At 51.0% G+C, this 21359-nt stretch overlaps 10 protein-coding genes across 10 annotated transcripts; 5 read left to right on the top strand and 5 right to left on the bottom strand.

Annotated features, from left to right (window-relative positions):
- Positions 1-169: 169 nt before the first annotated feature.
- On the bottom strand, positions 170-2434 carry COCMIDRAFT_29221 (uncharacterized protein; the record flags this gene model as incomplete). Its single annotated transcript, XM_007693185.1, has 4 exons — positions 170-1225; positions 1287-1825; positions 2170-2371; positions 2417-2434. The coding sequence occupies 4 exons, from the start codon at positions 2432-2434 to the stop codon at positions 170-172; spliced, it is 1815 nt and encodes a 604-aa protein (XP_007691375.1).
- Positions 2435-2677: 243 nt separating this feature from the next.
- Positions 2678-4277, bottom strand: COCMIDRAFT_29220 (uncharacterized protein; the record flags this gene model as incomplete). The annotated part of the gene is made up of 4 exons (XM_007693184.1): positions 2678-2805; positions 2858-3557; positions 3608-3890; positions 4120-4277. The coding sequence occupies 4 exons, from the start codon at positions 4275-4277 to the stop codon at positions 2678-2680; spliced, it is 1269 nt and encodes a 422-aa protein (XP_007691374.1).
- Positions 4278-4445: 168 nt separating this feature from the next.
- COCMIDRAFT_104440 (uncharacterized protein) lies at positions 4446-4721 on the bottom strand (the record flags this gene model as incomplete). Its single annotated transcript, XM_007693200.1, has 1 exon — positions 4446-4721. A coding segment is annotated over one exon (276 nt), but the record flags the coding sequence as incomplete, so codon positions are not given.
- Positions 4722-5177: 456 nt separating this feature from the next.
- COCMIDRAFT_8267 (uncharacterized protein) lies at positions 5178-8899 on the top strand (the record flags this gene model as incomplete). Its single annotated transcript, XM_007693178.1, has 7 exons — positions 5178-5186; positions 5255-5874; positions 5924-6032; positions 6079-8193; positions 8250-8549; positions 8604-8733; positions 8787-8899. 7 exons carry the CDS (start codon positions 5178-5180, stop codon positions 8897-8899), a joined length of 3396 nt encoding a protein of 1131 aa, XP_007691368.1.
- A 555-nt stretch (positions 8900-9454) lies between these two features.
- COCMIDRAFT_29218 (uncharacterized protein) lies at positions 9455-10284 on the top strand (the record flags this gene model as incomplete). The annotated part of the gene is made up of 3 exons (XM_007693183.1): positions 9455-9607; positions 9735-9923; positions 9991-10284. 3 exons carry the CDS (start codon positions 9455-9457, stop codon positions 10282-10284), a joined length of 636 nt encoding a protein of 211 aa, XP_007691373.1.
- Positions 10285-11323: 1039 nt separating this feature from the next.
- COCMIDRAFT_104425 (uncharacterized protein) lies at positions 11324-13207 on the top strand (the record flags this gene model as incomplete). Its single annotated transcript, XM_007693199.1, has 1 exon — positions 11324-13207. One exon carries the CDS (start codon positions 11324-11326, stop codon positions 13205-13207), a length of 1884 nt encoding a protein of 627 aa, XP_007691389.1.
- A 766-nt stretch (positions 13208-13973) lies between these two features.
- Positions 13974-15939, bottom strand: COCMIDRAFT_104453 (uncharacterized protein; the record flags this gene model as incomplete). The annotated part of the gene is made up of 2 exons (XM_007693198.1): positions 13974-15784; positions 15843-15939. 2 exons carry the CDS (start codon positions 15937-15939, stop codon positions 13974-13976), a joined length of 1908 nt encoding a protein of 635 aa, XP_007691388.1.
- Positions 15940-16266: 327 nt separating this feature from the next.
- Positions 16267-17142, top strand: COCMIDRAFT_39797 (uncharacterized protein; the record flags this gene model as incomplete). The annotated part of the gene is made up of 1 exon (XM_007693191.1): positions 16267-17142. One exon carries the CDS (start codon positions 16267-16269, stop codon positions 17140-17142), a length of 876 nt encoding a protein of 291 aa, XP_007691381.1.
- Positions 17143-17373: 231 nt separating this feature from the next.
- Positions 17374-17592, bottom strand: COCMIDRAFT_104441 (uncharacterized protein; the record flags this gene model as incomplete). Its single annotated transcript, XM_007693197.1, has 1 exon — positions 17374-17592. A coding segment is annotated over one exon (219 nt), but the record flags the coding sequence as incomplete, so codon positions are not given.
- An 896-nt stretch (positions 17593-18488) lies between these two features.
- COCMIDRAFT_104432 (uncharacterized protein) lies at positions 18489-19866 on the top strand (the record flags this gene model as incomplete). Its single annotated transcript, XM_007693196.1, has 3 exons — positions 18489-19031; positions 19097-19454; positions 19547-19866. 3 exons carry the CDS (start codon positions 18489-18491, stop codon positions 19864-19866), a joined length of 1221 nt encoding a protein of 406 aa, XP_007691386.1.
- Between the last annotated feature and the right edge of the window lie 1493 nt (positions 19867-21359).

Below are 21359 nucleotides of genomic sequence, written 5' to 3'. Positions count from 1 at the left end.
TGTGTATCGTATTCGTAAACGTTGGTCAAACCAACAATCCTAGGCTCCGTTGGGCCGAAAAGAGTCGGAAAAGAAATACCCATAGTCGAGATAGCCGTACCAAAACTTCAACGATGATTCACGGAACCGTCCCGAACGACACCCTTCGCGATCATCACATTTCCATCCCCTAGCCATCCATCTCCTCACCTAGGTCATCAAGATCAGATGAGCGCCAATCTTCAGCATCGCTCTCTTCCATGAATATCTCCTCAAAGCTCGCATCACCCCAATCAGCTTGATTCTTCGACTGACACAGCGCCATCGCCTCGAATTCATGGTAGTTGTGCTGGATAGTATCCTGTGACAGTTCCCATGGAGACCGGGGCCCATTCCTACCTTGGGCTATCGGCGATGTGTGAGTACAAGGGTGGCCAGCTTCATGAAAATAATTTCCATAGTCGGAGCTAGAGCCAAGCATCGAATTTGTAGACGGCGGCGGCGTCGGATACCGCTCATTCCTTACCCGATTGGGCTTCTTGTGGATCACTTCATCAGACTCATTCTGCAGCTGAGAAGATGGAGAATCGATCTTGATTGAGAACGTGGCCGTATTCATCAAGACACCGGAATGCCGCGACTCGCGTGTCCAAGATTTGGCATCAGGTGTGTCGTCCTGCATCGATTGAAGCATAGGATATGGTAGGTTTGTAGGTGGTGATTCGACGTGGCTGTCAGCCATATTGTTCTTCTCCAGCTTTTGGCGCTTAAGCTGAATATCTGGGGCACTATTCATGAAGTTTTCGTCGGCACGGGTTGCGTTGTCTGCATGCGATGAATTCGTGCGCTTTCTCGATACTTTTGCGCCAGGTTCCAACTCTAAATCGTGTACGTTATGCATAGAGACACTTGAGGCAGCGGATTCGGCGTAACCCTTCTTATAGCACTCGCTATCGGGATCGGGATCGGGGCCGCGGTCCACCCGATCGACCAGAGAATCTGGAAGAGAAGTAGGGCCATGCCGACAACCATATAGTTGAAGAGATTCGGTGCTTTTGTGCGGTGGTATAGCCAATATTAGTGTAGTCAGTGCTCGGTGGGTTTCCGTCACCGAGTCAAATTGTCGGGCGTGTACCGTGTTGAATTTGATGGCGTACCGCGATCTACGTTCGAAACGCACCTTTTCTGGAAAGCGTGTGATAATTTTAGCTTGTATTATTGTCTCCAATACTGCTGCTGTGTTGCCCTATAATCAGTAGTCAGTAGAGCCAGCAGAGTTGCCGTATCCCGGAGGTGTTTCATCCCACCTCTAACTTGTCTGGGGCCTGCATGCGGAAGAGCTTGGCCTTATGGTCCCATTTAACCATGGAGGAAGACTTTGTCACAACATATCTGACATAATCGGGAAAGCTCTTGCATCCCGATATTCCAGGCTCTTGAAGGATCGGGCGGCGGCAAGGGGCAATGATATATCGAGCTCCTGGCCTTATCTGAGCAGGACCAACCATGAAATCGAAGGCAGGGGGGTACCAGGCTATATCGGCATTGACAGCAATCAACGGAAAGGAAAACCAATCAATTGAACATTTGACGAAGATGCATGGTCCAGCTGGGGTGTTCTGAAAGCAGTCCTGTATGGAGATGAAGTTGTAGACAAAGGTATGAAGATCACCAGAACCAAGCGACCAGTGGAGGCTTTGCAGAGCAGGATGGCTCGTACGCTCTTCGTAGAAGGCATCAATCATGTCATAAAGAAGAGAGGAAACATCGATATTTATGAAGCACGCGTAATTCTCGGGAAAAGACTGGATGAGACAGGGAAGAAGGGAAACTTGGTCGACATAATCTAGATCAGACTTAGTAGAGGTTACAAGAAGGTGGAGGACCTGCCAATGCAATGAAGCCAAACTCATTTCCATTTTCAGCCCCAGCATAGAGTAGATGGGATGTTTCCAAGATTAGGTCATCACCTTTGCGTTTGCTCAGTTGAATAATGGCAGTGCGTCGTAAGCGTTCTTCAATCCGCGAGGCTAAGCACTGGTGGAACAAGAACTCCCAGAGCGTAAGCTCGCGAGCTTGCATCCAAGACAAGGCCCTCCAGCAAGATACGGTATCGACATGACCGATAGCTGTTCCTAATCAGCACCACGAAGCCCTGGATGCGATCTGCGACAAGTAAGATATGCGTACCTTGCTGCGTGACTTGTGACTTGCGTAGCCTTGGGTGGTACATCTTGCAAGGTTGTGCGTTTGAGTTTGCAGCGAGACCGTGCATCTTCACGTCAAAAGTCACTTGAGCCAAGAGAGCTATCATGTGCGGGTTCGCTATGGTTGTCGTAACTGGCGATGGATGAGCATGGCTGTCAGCGCCGACACTCTGGTGCAGCGGCGACTAGGGAAGTCAGCAATGCTCGCAAGCCGGGGTTAACATGCTTACATGAGGTTCGGTAGACATGGTGTATTGGTACGAATCAATAGATGCGCAGGAATAATACGGTGATGTGAAGATGGGCAACTGGTTCGGGAGCGGTGCTGGTGGTCTGAGGGATGGTGCAGACGTTGGAGCTCCTTACGGGTGGGCAACCACGAGCGCCTTCCTCTTGTATTGACTGACGCACATGCAGCGCTCGCAACAACAATGGAATGCTGATGGCACCTTCCCACCTTCTACTGCGGTGCATGTTCTACACTAACCCGTCTAAATGGCATCCATAGAAGCGCGAGTGGTGAGGCGCTCGTTCTTGTTGCCCAGTTTGGATATCTGGAGGAAGGCATCAACGCCATAGCCTTCGAGACTATGTATTTCCAGACTTCCAGCCCAATATTCTAAGGACAGTCAGTCAGTCATATCGAAGTGAGCCTATTGTCATTTGCTTACCTGCATACAGCCGCGACATTGGAAGCCCGATGCCGAGACGGAGATCTGGCGCACGACTGGTAAGCGAAGATAAAGAGCCTATGTGATGGCCTGAGTCGCCGTATTTTGATCGCGTGTCTTGCTTTTGTTGTATCTCTGCGGCAGACTCAGCGCCAGGCACTTGCAATTCCTGCAGCGTCCCGAGGAGCTTTGGTACCCTCGCCAAATTCTCCATCCGCCTCTGGCGTCGCGGCCCTTTGCTGAAGCTCCACAAATAAGGCAGGACCTCATTCGGGATTCCACCGCCCTGGTCAGAGATGCGGATGATGACGTGCTGCGAAGTCTCGCATATCAAAACTTCGATTGGTGGCAGCTTGGTGCCTTTGGATTTGGGCTGTTCAATGACGGCCTGGATTGAGTTGCGCAGCAATTCGCCAATGATGTACTCGAGATGGCTCAAGATGTAGGGAAACGTCGCTTCGACATGGCCGTAGACTTTGATTTCGGGAATTGCAACATCGGGGCCATAGGTGCGTCTGATGAGCTCCCGCATAGTCTTCCCGCAGTCTTCGACGATTTCCTTGGCGTTGCATCGCAGAAAGATCTCACCAACGGCTTCTTGGTCATGTGGAGGGTGCTTGGCCTGGGGGAAGTGCCAGGGCGAGTTGAAGGTTTCGGTGAGAGCAAGATGTTGTTCTGCAATGACTCTGCGAGATATGCGCTGATTTGCATCAATATGGTTCAAGTGCGCGAGTGAGGGCAAAACAATACCGAGCGCAGCATGGTGGTCATGAACTTGTCGGTTTCCTCTGGCTTGATGAGGCCTCGCACCTCCAAGACACCTGTTGCGAGGCGGGGTATGACGGTCGCGTGCTCAGTCAATGTCTCCTCGAGCACCTTGCAATACTTTTCATTGTCTTGCAGCGAGCGTATTTCAGGTATGCGACGAAAGCGCTCAAAGGCGCGCAGGTAGGACTCGTAGACATGGGCAAGATGGGGATTGGCGACGACGACGTAGGGCAGGGTTTGGATATCGCGAAGACGATGGGCGAGTCTGCAGAGAGTCAACAGGATGCTCTGGCACGCAGGGCGCCATGGTACGACCTGGTGGGAAGCTCCAATCTGCAGTAGTTGGCCGAGTCGAGCAGACGAGACTCGGTGAGGGTTCTTCCGAAGAAAGTCAACTGGCGCAAGCTTATGGGCCTGGCTTCACGCTGCACCCATCTGTAGTCTGGTATCAGCTCTAGTGGCCATGGAGCATGAGTTGCTGGTACGCAGCTTACTCGTCGAGGGCCGAAGACGGTCTCCATGCGGGCGCAACGGCTGCGGCATGCTGAGAGCGGGCTTGGGGTGGGGCGTGGGCAACGGGACGAGGGGTTCTTCGCAAGCCATTGTAGGAGCGCCGCACAGCTGGCGCGAGACGGTGTTTTCCTACAATCATAGCTGCTGAGAGTCTCAGAGGCAAGTGTTTGGGTCTGCGAGGTTCTGTTGGCACTGCACCTGGACACGGGCACATGTGACATTGAGCTCCGCACTCGGGCGCACCACTGCTTTGGACGAGCGAACCTCAACACCTGGGATTCTCTGACAGCGCCAAAGTACAGGCAGTCTACCGAGGACGCGTCGTCAGCCGGTGCAGACGGGCGCAATTCCACAACAGAAAGTGTCCTGTGTGTGTTGCAGGCGTCAATGGTGGCCCGGGGGGGCATGGCATGATGTCTTGCCAGCCTCGGACGGAATGACAAACGGACGAATGACGTCGTGGGTTGGATGCTCTCCACCGTCGATAAACGCCAAGGCTGCACCCACACTTGCAGACAAGAGAGCTGGCCTGGCTCGCTGGCTGGCTGGTCGTTGGCTTGCGAGTCTTGTTCTTCCCCCCGGCTTCTGTCTTTGTGTGTCGCAGACTGCCCTCTCCTAAGCCCCTCCCGCCCAAGTACACTACTTCCTCCTACCCCTACATACATAATTTTTTTATTTTTTTTGGGACCGTGGCAGGGCGATAATCCCATCGTCACGTCTCCACAGCCGCCACCTTTTAGCGAGACAGCCATCCTTGCCCGTGTGTCGCTCGCGCGCATCTGCTCCCGCCCGCCTGCAACTTCGTTCCTTTCAGACTGAGAACGGCGACTGGCGCGCAGCTTCCCTCGGCCACCAACCCTGCGTTGAGCGCACACCATCGTGCCTTCCCGCCCGCCATCCGCCCCGGAAGCTCCTTCTCTGCCGGCCTGCTGCTTCCTGCCGTCGCCGCCGCTGCTGCTGCCTGTCTGTCCCCGCTGCCGCCACCACCACCACCTCTACCACCACCATCTCCCGCTGCTGCCGGGCCCGAGCAGACACCATGGACCAGGTGAGCTTGCGCCCTTGGCTGCACATCGACACAATGCCCCCGACATGCTGACCCCACTGTGCCTGCAGCTTGAGAGTGACATGCTCGTCGACCACGAGTACGACGAAAAGGCCGACGTTGCCATCATCACGCCCGACACGGATGATGCCATGGACGACGTCGACGCCGATGCCGAACCCCGCGCAGACGAGTACGATGCTTTCATGAAGAGGCATATGCCCAAGACTGCTGAGTATGAGACAGAGGCCGAGGCCTACCACACCTGGGAGATCAGAGACTGGCGGACACTCACTAGGCGTGAACACGGCCCCATATTCGAGTGCGGTGGACATCCCTGGCGTATCCTCTTCTTCCCCTACGGCAACAATGTCGACTTTGCCTCCTTCTACCTCGAGCAGGCCTACGACGAGAAGCAGATGCCCGAGGATTGGTATGCCTGCGTAGAGTTTATGCTCGTCCTATGGAACCCAAACGACCCCAGCATCTTCACAACGCACACCGCACACCACCGCTTCACCGCCGACGAGGGCGATTGGGGCTTCACGCGCTTCGCCGAGCTTAGAAAGCTATTTAGCAACTCGTGGGAGGATCGTGGCCGGCCAATGGTCGAGGACAATGCCGCCAATGTGACGGCATACGTCAGAGTACTAAAGGACCCCACCGGTGTGCTATGGCACAACTTCATCAAGTGAGTCTTGACATTGCGACGTGAAAAGCCTCACTTCTGACTTGGCTAGCTACGACTCGAAAAAGGAAACTGGCATGGTTGGTCTCAAGAACCAGGGCGCAACATGTTACCTGAATTCGCTTCTTCAATCCCTGTTCTTCACAACGGCGTTTCGTCAAGTAGGTACCAAGCCTGAGCCAACAATACTTCTACTGACCTTGGTAGGCCGTATACCAAATCCCCACTGCGGAAGAGGCCGACCGTTCGAATAGCGCATACGCCCTGCAGAGGCTTTTCTACCTCCTACAAACATCAACCACCGCCGTGGGAACCACGGAATTGACCCACTCTTTCGGTTGGGACTCTAAGCAGATTTTTGAGCAACAAGATGTGCAGGAGCTATCTCGCGTGCTCATGGACAAGCTCGATGAGAGAATGAAAGGCACAGAGGCTGAGGGCGCCTTGACAAAAATGTTTGTTGGCAAGATGAAGACCTACATATCATGTATTAACGTCGACTACGAATCTTCTCGCGTTGAGGAATTCTGGGATATCCAATTGAATGTGAGCGGCAACAAGAACCTCGACGACAGCTTCAGAGACTACGTCCAGGTCGAAACCATGGACGGTGAAAACAAATATTTTGCAGAGGGCTTTGGACTACAGGACGCCAGAAAGGGCGTGATTTTCGAGAGCTTTCCGCCTGTGCTACATCTCCAACTAAAGCGTTTCGAATACGACTTCCAGCGCGACGCTATGATGAAGGTCAACGATCGTTACGAATTTCCAGAGGTTTGGGACGCCGCGCCCTACCTCTCCGAGGGCGCCGACCGATCAGAATCGTGGGTGTATCATCTTCACGGCGTTTTGGTTCACAGCGGCGATCTTAATGCCGGTCATTACTACGCTTTTCTCAAGCCTACCAAGGACGGACACTACTACAAGTTTGACGACGATCGGGTTACACGCGCCACGCTGCGGGAGGCGCTCGAGGAAAACTTTGGTGGTGACTATGTGCAAGCCAACGGAAACACCGGCCAGCGGAATCCCTACACACGAGCCTGGTCTGCAAAGCGCTCCATGAGCGCTTACATGCTGGTTTACATCAGAGAGACAAGACTCGATCAGGTGCTTATGGACAGTAAAGCTGTAGAGCCCCCCAAGCATCTGGCCGAGCGACTTGCTGAGGAACGGGCCGCCTTGGAGCGCAGGAAGAAGGAGCGCGAGGAGGCGCATCTCTACATGGACGTTGCCGTCGCGTCCAACGATCAATTCAGCGTCTATCAGGGATTCGACATAGTGCCGTGGAAGAACGAGGTAGAGACGCCCGCTAGTCCAAAGATCTACCGAGTTCTCCGAGCGACTACAATGGCCGACTTTGCGGCAACCGTTGCCCAGGACTTGGGAACGCAGGCTGATATGCTACGTCCGTGGTCCATGGTTAACAGACAAAACGGTACCGTTCGCCCTGATACGGCTCTGGAGTTCCCTGAAATGACGGTCGAAGAGGCGGCTAGTAAGCATGGCACAAAGCAGGCGCAGTTCAGAATGTGGATCGAAAAGGCCGAGGACCGCGATGAGACTGGCGCGCCGATATTTGGTGAACGATTGGTAGACCTCAAAGGCCAGGCTAACAACCGCCCACTGATGATCTTCCTGAAGCACTTTGACGCCAATCAGCAAAGTCTATTTGGCATGGGAACCTTCTATGCAGCATATCAAGACAAAGTGTCCGACCTTACACCTACAATTCTGAAGATGATGGGCTGGCCCGCTGGAACGCAGATCAAGCTCTCAGAAGAGATCAAGCAAAACATGATCGAAGCAATGAAGCCCAAGGTAACATTGGCAGCCTCTGAGATTCAAGACGGCGACATCATTACCGTCCAACGCGTACTCAGTGAAAAAGAGGCTGCGCAAATCACTGCGGCAGGAGGCTATACCGAAGCCAAGGAATTCTACGATTATTTACTTAACAAGATTAACATTGAGTTCGTGCCAAGGGTACCTGAAGCAGATCTGCCGACCTTTTCCCTGACTCTTAGCAAAAAGATGGCATATGATCAGTTCGCTAGCAAAGTAGCGGAGCAACTCAAGACTGATCCCAGCCACCTCCGCTTCACCACCGTCAGCACTGCTGGTAAACCCAAGCAAGCCATCAAATACAGCGCCACCTCAACACTAAACAACATCCTTTTCCCTGGTCCATACAACTACTCGGCGAGTGCTATGCAGCGAAACGATGCGTTGTTTTACGAAGTGTTGGATATGAGCTTGAAGGAGCTAGAGCAGAGGAAACCCGTCAAGGTGACGTGGCTGCCCGATGGACTTAGCAAAGAGGTGAGTGCTCGTGTACATCGTACTTGCTTATGCTCTTCATTGCTAACACGAGACAGGAGGAACACACGTTGATGGTCCCCAAGAACGCCCAGGTTTCCGATCTCCTCGAGGCTCTGCAAAAGAAAGCCGGCATCAGCGATGAGATAATGCAAAAGACGCGGGCATACGAGGCTCACATGCACAAGTTCCACAAGGTCCTTCCACCAGATCACTCCATCATGAGCCTCTACGACTACACCCAAATCTTTGTCGCGCCTTACTCTGACGACGAGTCGTCAAAGAAGATTACAGTTTTCCACTATGACAAGGAACCATCAAAACCACATGGTGTTCCATTCCAACTCTCGATCAAGGAGGTAGGTTATGCACTAGTACGTGGCCACTGCACGACCGATGCTGACATGGTATAGGGCGAGCCGTTTAGCGAGACCAAACAGCGACTTTCAGACTTCACCAAGATCAAGGGCAAGCAATTGGATAAGATCAAGTTTGCTCTTGTAAGCAGGTCGCAATACTCGAAGCCGGAACCTTTAGATGATGGTAAGGCATTGTCCCTTTGTATTTCTTTGTTAGCACACACTGACAGATTGTAGACGATGTATTATGGGACGCAATAGCAGGGCGCGACGATGTTTCACTAGGACTCGACCATCCAGCCAAAACACGGACGCTCTGGGGCAAGACAGACTCCATCTTCATTCGTTGAAGCCTAGAAACAGCAGTGTAGGATATCACGAGACCGCCCAGAACCATTGCACGTTGCGGCGACCTCACATTTTAGCAAGAGAAAAAGATACATGTCTGGATTGCTAAGCGGGGTAGGATGCATTGCGCGCATTCAAGAAGCGTTGGCGCAGGAAGCTTTGAGGCATTGCATAGGCGGAGTCGCGTGCGTGAACAAGTGAGCACAGGCGTCGAGATGTTTGTAGCGTCTTATTTGGATCACGTGTAGCGTGTGCATCGTGCAGACCAGGATAGCAGAAGTAGCATTATGGCTTGGTTGTTAGTCTGCCTGCATACTTTACACATGTATGTACCATACTACATACACATGTACAACAACGTACTCGATGATCTGCGGGAAGCCATGTTCCTTTGCTCTCATTCGCCACTATTGCTAATAGTCATCCCCGCGCCCGCGCTTTCCCCTGTCGCACATCCCTGCATCGGCAAAATGTGGTGCCGACGTTGTCGACAGCTGGAACTTAGCAACACCTGAACATCCAAGAACCAAAGCAGTCGTCTCACGCCAACACACACGATGCGCGGGTTCCTTACGCTACTCAGCGTTATGCTGACTTACACCACTGCGGTGTATGCTACCGCTCTCACCTACAAAATGGATGCACACGAAGTAGCCTGCTTCTTCGCAACTACTGTGAACAAGGGGACTAAGCTGGCCTTTTACTTCGCTGTACGTCGAGTCCTCAACTTACAATTGCACTTTCTGCATGGACTTCAATGTCCATACTAGGGAACCATACAATGCACAGTGTGATCAGTCAGTTTATGAAAGCAAAACTGACGAGTTATATGAACAGGTACAATCCGGTGGTTCGTTCGACATCGACTACAAAGTCACCGGTCCTGGAGACAAAGTTATTATCGATGGTACAAAGGAACGTCAGGGGGACTTTGTCTTCACCGCGAATGATGTTGGAGAGTACAAATTCTGTTTCAGCAACGAGATGAGTACATTTGCGGAGAAGGTGGTGGATTTCGAGATTGCCGTACGTCTTTCCCTGGCTCATACCCTCTCGCATGCCCTACTCTTACTGACCCTCTCTGCGTACACAGGTCGAGAACGAAGCCGCCCGCGCCAAGATTCCCTCCAAGCAGGGCTCCTCCCCTGAGCAGACCTCCGTAATCGAAGAGTCCATCCTCAAACTTTCAGCACAACTCTCGACCATTTCGCGCAACCAAAAGTACTTCCGCACACGCGAGAACCGCAACTTTAGCACTGTCAAGAGCACCGAGAAGAGGATATTCAACTTCAGTCTGATGGAGTCAGGTCTGATTGTGACCATGGCAGCTCTCCAGGTCTTCATTGTCCGATTCTTCTTCCAGGGTGCTAGGAAAGGTATTATATGACATCTGCACAATTTTGGTTGGATTTCAAGTTGTTGCAGGCTGACGTTTGTTGGTAGGCTACGTATGAGTGTTCCTGCATTGTTCTGGTTAGAGTTGAAGAAAGATTCTCTGCGAAGCATATAGCGCGGGCACTTGGCATTGTTATGTGTGTGGCTGAGTAGAGTGAGTGTTTTGTTTTGAACTATCTCTTTAAGGCGCTACTGGGACTTGAATCACGTGTACCAACATTCTTGTACCTATAGGGCTCATCGAGCCATCAACTAGGGATGAGAAGAATGTTATTGAGATACTTAAGGGCTCACTGTCTGTTCGCAATATTGTAGTATGAAGATAGCGACACTAGCGATATGTTCATCGTTGTTTGTCAGGATATTTGATAGCGACCAGTAGCGAATCGCACGAACGCACACTCCGCAATACTGCTGACACGCTACAATAATGCTGTTACCTTTAAATGACATCTGATAACGGTACCCTTCATACTCATTTCTGGTGCCTTGCATCTATGGGAACGCACTAGATATTCGCCCACGTGGTATAGACCGCCCCGTACATATTCACCGTACTCACCTTATTGATGCCTTAGACAAACACGGACGACTCGACGACATAGTCACCTGTAATTGCCTTCACTTAGTACCAAACCTGTTTCCACATCTCTACAAGACGAGTAGTTCCTAGCAGATTCTTCGTCGTTATCGACTTGCGTTATTCAAACTGTCGCTTGGTCCTGCAGTTCTGTTGCGTGGTTGGCAGCGACTTTCTAAAGTCAACTTCACCTCATCTCTTGCTCACTTAACTCCTTCCAAATCTCTTATATCCACCCGCTTCCCATATCTCTTCTCACCACCCATCTTTATTCCTTCATCCCACGCGGCGATCGGTACTTCTTCCACATTGCGGTTTACGTACATAACAGTTATACATCGCCATCGACCCCTTAGCTTTAGGGCAGCCTGTGGCTACCTTCACATCCAGTAGCGCGACACCGCGTTCCCTATACCCATCTTCCGATCTATTCGCACATTGTTTATCTAATATGGATAATCATCACACCTTTCCTGCAAGTCGAGTGTACAACAACAACCACATAAACGACAGTAGTAGCTACCGAGTTCCGCCATCAACCGGATACCCCGTACAGCCAGTTCGGCCGCCTATGATCCCACCACAACAAGCAGTGTATAGAGAGAATGCCACTGCGCTCACCTATACCAGGAACCAAATGGTTCACAACATCTGGATGCGGGATCCACAAACTGGAAAGGCTGTGGTACGGCCTGCTAAGGGACTGTCATGTCCCGGCAGTTACACAGATTTGACCACTGGTCAGAGATATACATACCAACAGATGATCGAGATTACGGGTAAAATCCTTGCGGAGCATTTCTCCAGAACGAAGCCTCAAGTCGATCAAGCCCAACTATTCCAGGCCGTGCAAGTCCAACAGCGGTTCCAACCACAGATGCAGTCACAGGTGCATCCACATCACGTTGGACACCCTCTGTGTGAATACACAGACGGAAGGGCGTATCAGTCGCAAAGCAGGCCAGAGGTACAGAACCAACGCTTCGCAGAGCAACAGGCGCACATGACGCAGCAAGGTCAGGGACAGCAATCACTACTACAGCAGGGAATTCATCCATCCACGCAGCCATTGTCGCACGTGGCGAAGGCAGGAAATCCCACTTTTATCGACAAGCTTGGTCGTCAGTGGAGCCGCCAACAGTATGAGGAACTTGTTCGGCGCCAGGAAGCACAGAAGGCCCAAGCATCGACAACAAGAGGCTCTGGACTGGGGTCACAGCTCCAGCAAGCCTCACAGACACCGTCGCTCATGACGATGAGTTTAAATGACTCTTTGCATATGAATGATATGCACAATGGAATGGCGCCGCAGACGCACCCAGATCTACTTCAGCACCAGAAAGGCAACATGGGACCACCTCCAGGACCCGCAAACCCAGGAGTTCAACAGCAGCACCAATATATGCCGCCGGGAACTAAGAGTCTACAACAGTCTCCGATCGCGGATCAGTCTGGTCGGCAATGGACACGAAGTGAATGGGAGAAGGTTGAGAGATGTCGAGAATCTAAGAAGAACCTTGTTCCACCAAGTCATGCCACAAAAGCTTCCGTCCCAGGAAATCCTTCTAGGAAGCCTGTAGCCCACAAGCAGAGCATGAGCAAGATTCAAAAGCAGCCAGTCAGCCAGCCAGCCGCCAGTGTAGCGCAGTCTAAGAAGCCATCAGTGACACAGCCTGCCAAGCAAGCAGTGCCTTGCGAAGTGAAAGTGACTGGCAAAGAAGTAGCAAACGAGTCGCTCAACTCACTCGCAACTTCAACCAGTGTCGCCCCAGTTCCTCAGAGCAATCAACCAACCCAAATTTCAATGTCCAAACAACCCAGCATCGCCCTCAACACTACACCCACACCAAACCCACCTCCCGTCGTCAACCAACCCCCCGTCTCCACCCAACCCATCACCGTCAGCCAATGGGACGTAGAAAACGGCCGTATGATTCACGACTCGATAACTTCATTCATCTCCTCGCACCAAGAAGCTCACCACGAAGCCATATCCAAAGTCGCCGCTCCCACCCCCACCCTCAACCCTCGCATCACCAGCCCTTCCTCCACTACTAACTCTCCCCCAACCACTGCCACCGCCCCCAGCCTCCCCTCCCCTTCCATCCTCTCCATCTTCACAACAGTCAAACACCACCACCACTCCACCGGCCTCTCCGACTTCTCAGAACTCAACGGCGGCGTCCTCGCCAAAGTTGATAATCTAGAACTCCTAAGGACGATTTGCACCGTTGATCCGGATGGGAGTTTTCGCGCGCCAGAGCCAAGGTGGGTGAGTGAGGAGAGGGCGAGGTTGGAGTGGGAGGTTTGCGTGGTTGGCAGGAGGTATCGGTGATTTTTGTGGGTGGGAAGGTGTTGGATGACTGGAGATGGGGGGGGGTTTTATTTCTTTCTTATTTCATTCGCGGATATGGGATATGTCGCTTCGGGTCTGACGCTTCAGACTGTGGACGCTAGAGGTTCGCCATCGGGTCTATCTTTTTCTTTGTTTCTTTTACTATCACTGGGTACATGTGGGGAGGGTTGCTGATGGATAGTCGTGGGGTTGAAATGGGCGTTTGGGTGGTTTCATTATTTCCTTTTACTACGGATATTAGCCGTCGGGTTGATGTCGGATTAGTGTCGAATAAGACAGCACTGCATGTAGTAGATTTATCAATACATGGGGTCTGATGGGTAAATCCCGTAGTAGCTAGATTGGTACCATGTCACAATCGAAATGAAAAAGAAAGCAGTGTTCGTGTACAAGACTTTCTGGGGTGCAAACTGATAAATTTAGACCGAGCAAAGGGAACAAGCTTTGTGCGACACCGACATAGTCATGAGCCACTACGAGGAAAACAACGACGACAGATGTAGTAGACATGTCAAGATGGATGAACAAGAAAAGAAAGCATTCAAAACGCCCGTGATTTTGGTATCTCTTGTTGCCAAAAAAAGTATAGGCAATTCCCAGCTCACTCCATACGCTATGCTCAAGTCCCGAAAAAAATGCACCCCCAGCCTCAGTGTTTTGACGCCCCCTATGCAAATGAAAAACCGTATCCAGATTCCAAGGTTTTCTTAATCCATTCAACTCACACATGCAAACAATGAATGCATTATCCTTCATCCGAGTCAACTACCATACTTTCACCAAAAGCACTGAAATCCTCGACTGCCCCACCCTGTGCATGGCGTCTCCTGCGGCTCCGTCTGCCCGCGACGCGATTTTGTTCAATTTCGCGTAACTTGCCACTCATGCGGCGCTCCAGCTCTTCGATCTCTTCGTTTTCTTCTGGTTCGCCTGCAAAAGTCGATTCAACAGCCGGGTCAGACTGCGCGTGTCCGCTATCGGATTCGTTGACTTCCAAAGCGCGGTTGAGGAGATCAGTAGCCATGGGGTCTTGGGGTGCGACGGCAAGGGCTTCATGCAGGGTGACAATGGCGTCCCAGCTACGGTCCATGTTAAGGAGTACTAGTGCTTTTGCTGCGAATACGCTGGGGTCCTTTGTGCCATGGCGAAGGACGTCGTCGAAAGTTGCGAGGGATTCGCTGTATTTCTCGTGCTTGCGAAGGGCATGTGCAAGGTTAATCCGCGTGGGTATCCAAGTATCGGGATCTGCTTCGTTTTGCTCTGAGAAGGCAAGTGCTCTGCGGAAGAAATGTATGGCGTCGACAAGCTGCCCCTCGTGGAAATAGACAACACCCATTTCGTTGAGTAGGCAGGGGTCGTTTTCACACAAGTCATATGATGTCTTGAGATACTCCTTTGCCAAGGTCAAGTTGTTTAATTGAAGGTTCTGCATGCCGAGGAACATCTGGGGCAGATGGGAGCCTTGGAACAACCGTGCAGCGGTCGAGTAGGCAGAAATGGCCTGATCGTGTTCGCCTTCAGCAGCAAAGGTATGTGCGAAACCAATCCATGCGGGCCCAAAGTGCGGATCCATCATAGACGACTTCGAAAAGTATCGGCGCGCTTCGGCTATGCGCCCGATTGCGAGATAGTATGTGCCAACAGCAAACCACACGCACGGTTCCGAAGGATGTGTGTCCGCAAGCTCATGGGCGAGGAGAAAGAGAGTATTTTTCTCGCCCAGTTCGTGCAGAGATGCTATGTGTATGGGCATGATGTTGAAATTATATTTGTCATTGGAAAGAACGGACGAGGTAAGAGCAAGGGTATCGCGGAATCTACACAGTGTGAACATGAGGTCGGCCTTGGAGAGAACAATATCCGGGTTTTCGCCAAGGTTGTAGTGAGTGGTAAGCGTCTCGGTGGCATTCGCAAATTCCTCGGGTCTGGTGTACTTGGACAGACGGGTGGTATAGAGTGTCTTTGTGAAGGAGGCAGCTTCTTGCGACAGCGAGGGATTGCTGGAGACGTTGATAGTGTCGAAGTTGAGCGACTCGAGAAACTTCCACTCCTCGTCTGGAGCCATGAGCGAGTTGGACATGAGGGCGTCGAAGGCCTCGAAACACTGGACGTCAATCTGGACGGCTGTCTTGTAGCACTCCTTTGCGCGGTCGAACGAGTTCAGCTTAGCATAGCAAACGCCACGCAGGTAGCACATGGCGGCCTCGGACTTGATGTTATCGGCATTCTCGCGGTCGCGCTCCTCACTCGTGGGCAGGCGCTCGTTGCGCGAGCCGGAACGGTTATGGCGGGGGCCGTGGCGTGTATTTACATGGACATGGCGCAACTTGGTACGGGCACTGTCTGGGGCGGCAATGAGATGTGTGGGGTTCTTGTCGCCGAGAATATGCAGGGCGTCATCTGTCTTGCCCAGCTTAATGGCGCAATGGGCGGCGAGGTAGCGGCATTGGGGAGTGCGTTCAATCAGATTGCCGCGCGCAAGCAGGGCCTGGGTGCGGTTGTAATTGCCCGTAGTGAAGTGGACCTGAGCCAGCCAAAAGGCATCTTGGTCATCGTCTATGGGGTGTCGTGAGCGGCCAGGGTAGTAGTGGTGGGCGAGGGGAGGGCAGCATACCAGTGAGGGCCAGCAGCTTATCGGCAACAAAGATGGCCGTGTCGTACTGGCAGCGGTTGAGGGCCTCCTGGCGCCATTCGCGAAGATAATTTTCCATGGTGACGAGCTGCTGTGGCCATGTGCTGGGGGAGTTATCGACGCGTAGGAAGGTGGGTCTTTTGGCGGGTTAAGACAAATGGGTGACTGAGTATATTACATGTGTAGTATGTCCATGCACACAAAGGCGACGCGCGGGCGCCAGCATGACACGAAAGCACATGTTTGCGGGGTTGCTGCGGACTCGCTGATTAGTCCGTTGTGTTAGTCAGCAAACTTGGCTGCCATAAGAATAATAGATTGCCGCTCCCTCACAGCCTCGTACAACACCACATAACACCGCACGACGCTTCAATAAACAACTCTCCCAAGACACTCACCGCCCATCATGTCTGAACGCAAAGTCCTCACCAAATACTACCCCCCAGACTTCGACCCTTCCAAAATCACCCGCCAGCGCGGCCCTAAGAATGCAGGACCCAAGCTCATGACCGTCCGCCTTATGGCGCCCTTCTCCATGAAATGCACGCACTGTGGCGAGTTCATCTACAAAGGCCGCAAGTTCAACGCTCGCAAAGAAACCACCGACCAAAAGTACTACAATATTGCCATCTTCCGCTTCTATATCCGCTGCACCCGCTGCTCTGGCGAAATCACCTTCAAAACCGACCCCAAGAACATGGATTATGAATGCGAGCGCGGCGCAAAGCGTAATTTTGAGCCCTGGAGAGAGGCCAAGCTCAATGAGGAGACCGAGGAGGAGCGCTTGGATCGCCTTGAGAAAGAGGAAGCAGAGCGCGACGCCATGAAGGAGCTCGAAACAAAAGTAGTCGACGCCAAGACCGAAATGGCTATTGCCGATGCCCTTGATGAGATTCGCTCAAGGAACGCGCGCCTCGAGAAAGCAGAGAGCCTGGGTACTCGACCCGACGTCCAGCCTGATGCTGCCGATGAGCGCAGGAAGAAACAAGACGAAGAGGACGCCGAGGCAGCACGACAGGCGTTTGCTAGTCGAAGCATGCCAGACATTGGTGAGGAAGCTATCGACGAGGATATGATGGATGTCCCGATAGACGTGCCTGTTGTCGCATCCTTCAGCAAAAAGCCAAAAGAAAAGAAGGACTTCAGTGCAGCGCTCGGCATCAAGAAGAAGGCCCAGGCCCCAGCTCCTACCCCAGCCCCTCAACCTCAAGTTAAATCAGCCCCACCACCATCGAAGCTGTCTACCATGCTTGTCCCCGGCTATGACAGCGATAGTGACTGAGATAAATCTAGCGCCACGATGATGCAAATACAGCTTTGCGCCCCTACCAACCCTGTCCCGAGACTCAGACACGCATGAGAATTGCTATCGAGTCGAGCAAGTATAGAACAACTAAAACATCGCCAGGATGAAGGACAGTGATCACTTCCAGATTCACACTCCAACATGGCAGCGGAAGAGACCATATCCCGACCAATCCGAAATGCGGGATTACCATTGTAGCTCCCAACATCAGTGCCACCGCAGAAATGCAATTGGCTTTCCATGGCTGGTATTCACCATGCCTCCACTGACTCGATCAGGGCAACCAGTAGTTCGGGCGATTGGTTGACGGGCCGTACCGTATACCCAATGGTCAAGCTCGCCTTCTCCTCGACTCAATACACAGGTGGGTAACCTTAGATATATGTGCGATATCCTCGCTCTGTGAATCTCATCACGTCCGCCTCTTGCTCAACAATGTCTTTATGTCATCAATACAAGCTACTCAAGCAAAATAAATACATTAACTTCATTATGCCTGAACAGCCACGTGAGTTTTTGATGTTCTGAACTCGCTTGAGCGACTTACCTTGGGATGCCTCGCGAGAAAAAAAGACGTGTACTCCCTTTTGCACCTTCCGTGTAAATCGGTCCCTCTTTTTGCAAGCTCTTAGTCTGATACTATCTTCATTTAGCTATCTAGTACTCTCGAAACTACATCTTCTCGAAAAATTCTGCATCAATACGATATCTCACTTCGTTATCAATATGCTTGTCCACGAAGAGCGACATTGTAAAAATTCATTAGCCATTCGGAACTTGCCGCACATGCAGATGTGAATCATTCACCCCTAGGAGAGCCATCGTTTGTATCCCGATGCGATTCGATCTTGACAATATCCTAATCTTTCTTCTGCTTACCCCATAATAGGAGATTTGCACGCACTTGTCACTGCGGGGGAAAGATGGTCATACTATCCTACCCTTTTTCTCTCGCATACCAGAATCCATCTTACTGCACCCATAATCAATCAAATCCGTTTGAATATCCTGTGGGCAAAATCGACACGAGACTTTCTTTCACTCTCTTACGCCTTTGCACCAATTGCGATGGACTCTTGGAAGGGCCTGTTTCCGCTCTCATTCACGAATGCTTACCGCTTATATATACGCACTCATTCACTCACTCTCGTTACGACAGCTATGCCAGATTTAGACACGTCATTTCACCTCGTTTGCGCGCCTTATTTTGGCACACACTCCCTCATCCCTCAGGTACAAATATGATTCCCACTTCGTTTCGCTCTTGAACCTTCTGCCTAAACCACGCACACACTCTCAGACACCACACGTCAGATTTCGAGATGAATCGCATATCCCTAGTCGTTATCATCTTCTTATATCTAGTTTGTCTGACTGCAAGCGAGATCAATCAGTCGGGGCTCACTGATAAATCTCGCGCAAAACCCTCCAACCCAGCAACCGGATCGGATGCGGAAACTGTCTATGTCGCGGCTACCGATAAAGTTCTATGGGACCAGGCAACTTGCAAAGGGGCTAAATTACTCTTTGGCACTACACTCAACCCTGACCAAGCCGTCCTACACTGCACGCCACTAACCACCCCATGGCATGGTACTCTTGTAAACGAGCTGACTACGTGGGGTTACAACGACATCAGCGATGACGAGAACAGGAAGGGAGCTTGCGACTTTAAAACAAAATATAGTGGCTTGACACGGGCTTTCGGTGCGCTGGGTATCAGTATGCGCGACTATAAAGATGGTGGACCTAATCGCTGTTTCATGGTCGTTCATTACAATGGCCCTGCTGTTGAGAAAAACCCTGATGGATCTCTCCCGCAAAAGTCGACACAACAGTACACTGTCAACGGGCGGAGATACAGGGTGAGTTGTTCAATCATTCCCGTGATTCAACCACTCAGCTTCCTAATACATCTCATTTTTCACAGGTAACGGGTGCCCACTTCATCATCGGCGTGAACAGCCGAGACGGATACATTTTCCTTATCGATCGTTCGTCTCCCGAGACCCAGGCCCGCAACCTGTGGAATATAGCCCCACAAATTCCAATCCCGCGCGACGAAATGCCTGCCTTGAGATCCAGTTCCGACATTGGTTGGGGTTTCTGGAATAGGGTGAGCGGCCATAATTTAGGAGGCATCAACGCCTTTTTTTCTTTCGAAGTCGTCAATGAAGATACTGGGCGCATTATTGAAATGGCGATGGAGAAAAGTGGTCATGACGAAGTGCCGCCTTGGCCAGGAGTTCGATTTGATTCGGGAACTGAAGAGTACAGGGCTCTTCTGGGTAAGTTGGCCTCTTATATCATCATCTTCCTGCGTTCCAACTTCAGAGTCAACATATTACAACATTGCCACCTGGACTGACATGTATCTCAGGATCACCAAACGGCATCGCTGCGGGATATTTGCTCGCCCAGCACAAGAGGGAAATCGGAGGCAACAAGTACGTCAGTCACATCATTGTCTTCATGGAAGATGATCCCACAGGGTGGCCCAACTTGCTTTTCAAAGTTGATTGGGCGCCACCTCCACCGCCGCACCCAGCTTCAACACGGGCTTTGCATGCAAAAAGCATTGGTGATAACGCTCAAGAGTTGCAGAATGAGGAGCCAAATATCATGGAAAGGGCAAAGGTTTTGGGTAGTAGCAGGGATGGTAAACACATTGTCAGGGAGCATGTGATTCGGGCAAATTAGTTGCCGTACAACAGGTTATAGACCCGAGATATAGATATCAGGAAGAGTGGGATTAGATTGGCTTATACCGATTCTTGGATGTCAGGCAGTAACCAACACATTGTCCCACTAGTCCATAATTAATGCATACCAAACCTCAAACCCATCTTTCCCTTTTTTTCACCTAGGCCAACAAGTGTCCATTCCACCCTTTGTCGACTCCCTTCCCACTCTTCACCCACACAATCGTAAACAGTACACCAAACGTCCCCTCTTCTTTCATGTCCTCACATCCATGCACGCGCCCTTACGATCACTGCTCAAGAAAACAGTTGCGGTGAGGGGTTGAAAGATATTAGTGATAGGAAAAGGAGGGAAGGTAGGTTCGGTATGGTTGTTCTGGATTGTGGTCAACACACCCAATCTTTGATGTTTCTATAATCATTTACCAAAGAAAAGGGTTCCAGGTCCGCGGCTCTAAATGATTACTTATGCGAATTATTCACTAAGTTCATATGTATGGTTGAGCGATCTTACGAGTTCGATTGACATGTACTCGATCAACTTTGATAAATCTAGTGTAACGTTAATAGTGATCAGTTGTAACGTCTAACCGTAGCGAGACAAGCTACAGGTACTTCAACTTTAAGGCAATAGAAGCTCTAGTAACCCCCTAATATCTGTTTAAATCTTGTTTAACTACGCAATATACCTATTTATAAGTACCTTGACACTTACCATGCTAAAAACTACGTTCGTATCGATGCTGCGGCCTTGATTTATAGATAGCCACTTTTCATGGTCTTGCAGTACTAAGTTGCCACAGCGCAACCATCAAGCTACACCTGCCTTTCAAACCCACAAAACAATTTGAACTTATTTCAAGAGCCTTTGTTTTGTGTTTAGAGGTTTTTATTAGCTTTTTGGCGGTTGTCGCGCGCTACGTCTTGCGACGTTACTACCCTGGTCGGTACTTCTAGCAAAGCGACCAAAGATCCTCCTTAGGCTGGTTCGGAATACATTGTATTATATATTAGCTAATAAGGGGCTGAGTAACGCCTTGTGGCCGGGCAGCTGACATGGTGCTGAGGGTCAATTGTATCGCACATGATTTGGCGGAGGTGGCTGTAAGATAGCAGCGATAGAACGACTGTTAGGTCTACTATATTCCCCATCAGGACTACCCATCATACACATAGCTTAAGTCTTAGAGCACAATACTCTCTATTCTATCTCTTAATTATTATCGCGAATCTTTATTACTAGATAGTATTCGCTTACTTCGCTTACTTCCTAACAAATATAAACGTATCTATACGAAACTTAATCTATCTCTACACGTAACGTGTTTTATAAGCGAGTCGGCCATACAAGCGAGTCGGCCACCCTACCAACTTTATACACCCTAAAAGCTATATACATCAATGGCTCCACCACCACGTACTCTACACTCTCGTAATGAAGCTGATATTTTTCTTGCTATCTCTTCTCTTAATAGCCAGCAGCTAAGTAGC

The sequence above is a fragment of the Bipolaris oryzae genome (genome assembly GCF_000523455.1).
Source record: "Bipolaris oryzae ATCC 44560 unplaced genomic scaffold scaffold_155, whole genome shotgun sequence".
NCBI classification, from domain to species: Eukaryota; Fungi; Ascomycota; class Dothideomycetes; order Pleosporales; family Pleosporaceae; genus Bipolaris; species Bipolaris oryzae.
The sequence above is the reverse complement of the archived record's forward strand: the minus strand, read 5'-3'. Positions and strand labels throughout refer to the sequence as shown.